This window comes from Guillardia theta (genome assembly GCF_000315625.1).
Source record: "Guillardia theta CCMP2712 unplaced genomic scaffold GUITHscaffold_199, whole genome shotgun sequence".
In the NCBI taxonomy this organism is placed as follows: domain Eukaryota; class Cryptophyceae; order Pyrenomonadales; family Geminigeraceae; genus Guillardia; species Guillardia theta.
In genome coordinates, this window is record NW_005434477.1 from 1841 (window position 1) to 6935 (window position 5095).

A 5095-nucleotide genomic window follows, 5' to 3' on the forward strand; every position below is an offset into this window, starting at 1 on the left:
TGATGATGATGATGATGATGATGATGATGATGATGATGATGATGATGATGATGATGATGATGATGATGATGATGATGATGACCATACCCCTTATATCCTTTCATGCTGACATTTTGACGGATGTTGCTCAGGACAATGTGGATCTTAGACAGAACCTCCAGGTCAGACAAGTTTGTCGCTGTGAACTAGTTTTGACGGTTGGCCGATAGGATGCGAAGAGTGAGAACGACATGCAATCTGTTCTCGATACTCTTCGAGAGCGGAGGAGATGACGGTGAGAGGATGGAGAGCGAGTTGTGGGTCAGTATCAGCAACTGATAGGATCATGATAAACTACATTCATTCATTCCTCATCAAGTCAAGTTGACTCTGTTACATTGATTGTGCTATGCTATGTCCGCGACAGTCACCAGTTGACCATTGCCAAAAAAACAAGCGAGCACTTCAACCTCATGAATACTCATGAACACTTCCTCCTCTTCGTCCATTCTCCTCCTCATCGCATCCTCCTCTTCATCGCCGCAAGTTCAAGTACATGGGCTGAGCATGGCAGTGTTCGGGGATCAACCCCTTGCTGCTCACATGCATCGACCCTCTGGAGATGTCCTTGAGACTATCTCTTCGCTTGATCCCTGACCTCGACTTGTTCGAGAAGGTGGTTGTCGAGGAGGACGAGGAGGAGGAGGAGGATATGGTAGTCGTCGAGGCCGAGGGGCGCCTTGACTTGCTCCATGATTCATACTCGGCGATGCTTCCATACGTCGAGTCAGACGTCGACATTCTGCGCGAGGAAGTGGAGCTGGTCCTTGCGATCCCCTTGCTGGAGATCATCTCGAGAGCTTTCATCGACCTTTCCTCCATCTTCTTGACGTAGTCCTCTGATCTCCTTCCTGATGATGTACGCTCAAACACGTTGCTCTCGCTTTTGCTTTGCGCCATGAATGCCCGGGACCTGGCGATGTGATCGGGCTTGTCAATAGCCCCGGCGGCCTCAACGGCGATGCTGGACACGGAGCCGGATCGGCTAATCCTAGATCGAGGCTGCGGTGGGCTTCGAGATTCACTTGCCCTGTCGTATGACATGATCGACTTGATGTCCGTGAAGAGTTGACGGATGAACAGGAGAGGAAGCTGGTGGGACAACTTAGACGAGCTGAGACCAGAAAGGGGCTCGAAAGGAAGTGAAAGGAGAGGAGGAGGAGGCGGAGGCGGAGGCGGAGGAGGAGGATGAGGCGGGTGTCGAGGAGGAGGATCTGAAAATACCTAGCTGCCTTCGGCTAATATATACAAAGTATATACAATAATGAGACGTTCCGACAGCAAGGGGTGGGTACTCAAGGGGAAACAACCACAGAGGTGGGTGAGTTGTAGCTGCACGGGTTATTTTAAGTGTATTCACATGGGAAATAAGGGGGTAGGGGCTCACCTTGTTAACAACCGAGGGGTTATACAAAATAAACATTCAAGATCATGAGTCTGCCAGGGGTGGGTAGGGATTATAACCAACCCTACCCCACCCCACAAAACTATTGTTTAACTTCCCGCCATAACCCTACCCTTCTTTATCCCTGTGAGTACCCACGATTATAGGAGATTCATCCGTCATGTACTAACCACCCCACCTACCCACCTCAATAAACATCGGCGTACGTTCCGAGCATATTTGTAAAGAATGTTCCGTATGGTCCACCGGGACCCCTCATGGTTATTACCCCACCCCTTCTAGATCACAGAAGTAGAAGTAATATGGACCGGTTGCTTGAAGTTGTGATGACCCCCATGACCCCAGCCGGTCTCCCCACGAGCCGAGGGCATTCCCGCACCAGTTATGCCAAGGGATCACTGAAGTGTGTAGTCTGCGTCGGGGGTGGGGTGGGGGCGGAGGGGGTAGTCGGAGTCGGAGACCCGAGTCGGGGGTCACCTGCTATGGGGGTGTGGTAGGTCACCGAATTGTGGCTGGAAAAGGAGTAGAAGGGGGTGGTACTACCGTATGACTTATCACGCAGGTGCGAGGATAAAAGGGGTGGACCTTGACCCGTACCTCAGCGGCTGGGGGGGGGTACCTGGTACCGCGGAGAGGAGGGAACCGGGGGGGTCGTAAAACAAAAAAGGAGTCTGGGGGTACGTAGGTAAAGCGGTCAGGTACGTGACGTCCGCCTCCTCCTTTCGGGCTGCCGCGACCGTTCGCGATCGCAACGATCGCGAAGTTTACAAGAAGTTGACTTTGAGCCAGTAGTAAACTCAAAAAAAAAGACTCGGAAAAAGAAAACCTCTGTAGCAGTCAAACTTCGGGGCCGGGGCCCGGCCCCGCCGGCCGGGCGGGCACTGAGGACTTCAACGCGGCCACCGCCCCCAGCCGCTGCCAGCCTTGACTCCGGGCCGGCGGCCGTAATAACTAGTAACCTCGACTCTCCTGATTGTCCTCGTACTGATTTTTAACTTAACTTTGAGTAAAGGTGGTAACTTGCCCAGGCTTCGGTTCTGGGATAAGAGTCAAGGGAAAGTTTATGAGGACGGTCACCGCCGGGTGAAGCTCCGTGGCACAGCGGCAGGTGCCCAGTGGCTACGTCCGATCACACTCAGTGTGATTCGCCGCGGCGGCCCGATGGTCGGATGTGTATGCTCACTGTTCGCCTTCGGCGGGCCGGGCGGACGCCGTTAACCGCCGGTGCCAGTGGCAAAGGTCTCCGCCGCCTAGTACCGTAGGCTAGCCCGGCCGCCCGGGGCCCGCGCCGGCAACCGGCGGCGCCGGCTACTGAGGCCGGCACTGTTCCGACGGTGAGGCAGTAAGTTCAACTGTCAGCGGCTGCCACCGCCGTGCGGCCTGTCGGGACTCTCAGAGTCTGACCCCGGGTGACCGTACGGCCCCGGCGCCGTACGGTACCGGGCCGGGTTCGACGTCTCCGATCTGATCGGACCGTACTACGGTACTGAGTCACTGCTGAGTCAGCCATTCAGAGTTCAGCCGGCTGTCGCGGTTACCACTGCCTTGAGAACTTCTGACGTCCCTCCATGCATCCCCGCGGTCTTGTGCTGCTAGTCGCCATGGCAGGGATGGAAATCGGCACTGCCTCCTGCTCCTCTGCGATGAATCATGCGGTGAGGAAGACGATGATCGAAGGAAGGAGAGGTTTCAGGCATGCGGAGGACTCCTCCCTGCCCACATTGAGCATGTAAGAGAAATACCCACCATTCCCCGCCCCTCTCCCTGCCTCTGCCCCCACCTGCACAGCTGATTTGAATGATGCAGGCGGCCATCCATCCTAAATTTTGGGAGCATGAGCCCTGGGCGACTTAACCTGCGCGGAGGTACCAAGATGGTCACGTTTCCTTGATCAGCATGACGTTAAAGTCGACAGGGAGCAGCAAGAAACACGAAGAGCTGCGCGACCTGTTGGTCCGCATCCTGCCTCCCTTCTTGAGCGCCCCCAGCAAACCTCTCATCGCAACCATCATGCGGCTTCACAGTTTCGCCGCTGTGATAGGAGGAGCGACCATGTACCTCATGGCGATCTTTGGGCAGCGACAACTGGGCATGCTAGAATACGACAGCTCGCACCCAGCTTGTGTCCACCTGGCAAGGCTGAGCGGCTTGTTCTACTGTGCTCTCGGGGCGATGGAGTTTGTTGCGAGCGGAGAGGTCAAGGAGGAGAACGAGGTGGGCCATGTTGAGCAGCGTGCGAGCAGTGCGATAGGGCACGTGTGCTGGATGAGACGCCATCTGTTCTCACGTACGCTCATCTCCATCATGTTGACTTGGGTACCTGCAGGTCACATTCGGGAAGGTGTTTGTAGGATACCACGTACCCCTGGTTGTTCTCTTCCCGCCTCCTTCAATCCCCTTGATTTCCTCCTCCTCCTCCTGCGTTCCCACCGCCTCCTCTCCTTCCCCTCATGCTGCTCCTGCTCATTCCATGGAGCAGGTCTTGACCTACGTGCATGACATCATGCAGCTGCACACAGGACCAGCATACAACCTCGTCACCGTCATCCCTGCCTCTTTCCTGCTCCTTGGGCTCGTCGCGCTGAACTGCTGCTGACTTTCTACTTTCCCTTTCGCCCTCTGTACAGTAATCTTCCTCTCGTGTTTCATTAATGCACACATGCATGAAAGCATTTGTTACCATTATGATGTCACGCAATGTTTGCCTACCAGGCCTATCCAACGTGTTCTATCGTATTATTTACACGGCCAATTCAGTCCATTCAACATCCTCATTGTGACAGCCGCTGATCTCCTGTCATGTAGGCGTTTCATACTTCATCAGAGATGTAAACTTCCTCCCTGCAGCTGCAGCCCTCCCGCAGACTCTCCTCCTCTCCTCCTCCGGATCCCGGGACTCCGGTCTCATCCACCAAAACAACGCAAGGACGTTGTCTCCGAAGATCGTCACGCCGAACATCCAAGGGACCAGGAGGATCAGGATAGCGGCAACGACGGCGTCGTACACCAACGACTCTCCTGACACGCTGACGGCTGAGACGGCCTGGTTGTACCTGTGCTGCAATGTTTCCTTTGCCTCCCCCCTGCTCGAGATCCAGCGATGGATTTGAATGCAGACAAGCAGCCCCCCGAGAACGCACAGGCCGACAGCGATCAAGACGGCTCGCGCTAAGCTAAGGCACACAAGGATCTGCACCGCGCGCTGAATCCTCGAATCCTGCTGCATCATCATCGAGTTGTCGAAAGTTGGAGAGAGGAGGAGAGGGCGAGGGAGCAGGAGCAGGAGCAGGAGCAGGAGCAGGAGCAGGAGCATGAGCAGTCTACACATGAAATGGTGAGTGGGGGCTGGGAGGGGGTTAATAGCGACTGCGACTTTGACGGGATTGGAACGGAAATGGAAGCAAAGGACAAACGAATGGCAGGTAGGCAGGATGAACAAAAAATTGATCTCCCTCTCATGGTGAATTCCTTCCAATGTAGAAGAAGTTTCTGCATATTTGTCGTCCTTGTTTTGCCCACAATGAATCAATGACACAACCTCGACGTTATGTCGTCGGAACCTCTAGCCACTCCAGCCACACATGCTCCTGCTCCTGCTCCTGCTCCTGCTCCTGCTCCTGCTCCTGCTCCTCGCGCCTCGCGCCTGCGCCT

At 55.1% G+C, this 5095-nt stretch overlaps 3 protein-coding genes across 3 annotated transcripts; 1 reads left to right on the plus strand and 2 right to left on the minus strand.

Annotated features, from left to right (window-relative positions):
- Positions 1 to 513: 513 nt before the first annotated feature.
- GUITHDRAFT_120811 (hypothetical protein) lies at positions 514 to 1083 on the minus strand (the record flags this gene model as incomplete). Its single annotated transcript, XM_005819903.1, has 1 exon — positions 514 to 1083. The coding sequence occupies one exon, from the start codon at positions 1081 to 1083 to the stop codon at positions 514 to 516; it is 570 nt and encodes a 189-aa protein (XP_005819960.1).
- Positions 1084 to 3045: 1962 nt separating this feature from the next.
- On the plus strand, positions 3046 to 4040 carry GUITHDRAFT_148227 (hypothetical protein; the record flags this gene model as incomplete). Its single annotated transcript, XM_005819904.1, has 5 exons — positions 3046 to 3173; positions 3251 to 3309; positions 3360 to 3658; positions 3771 to 3803; positions 3924 to 4040. The coding sequence occupies 5 exons, from the start codon at positions 3046 to 3048 to the stop codon at positions 4038 to 4040; spliced, it is 636 nt and encodes a 211-aa protein (XP_005819961.1).
- Positions 4041 to 4241: 201 nt separating this feature from the next.
- GUITHDRAFT_148228 (hypothetical protein) lies at positions 4242 to 4757 on the minus strand (the record flags this gene model as incomplete). Its single annotated transcript, XM_005819905.1, has 1 exon — positions 4242 to 4757. One exon carries the CDS (start codon positions 4755 to 4757, stop codon positions 4242 to 4244), a length of 516 nt encoding a protein of 171 aa, XP_005819962.1.
- Between the last annotated feature and the right edge of the window lie 338 nt (positions 4758 to 5095).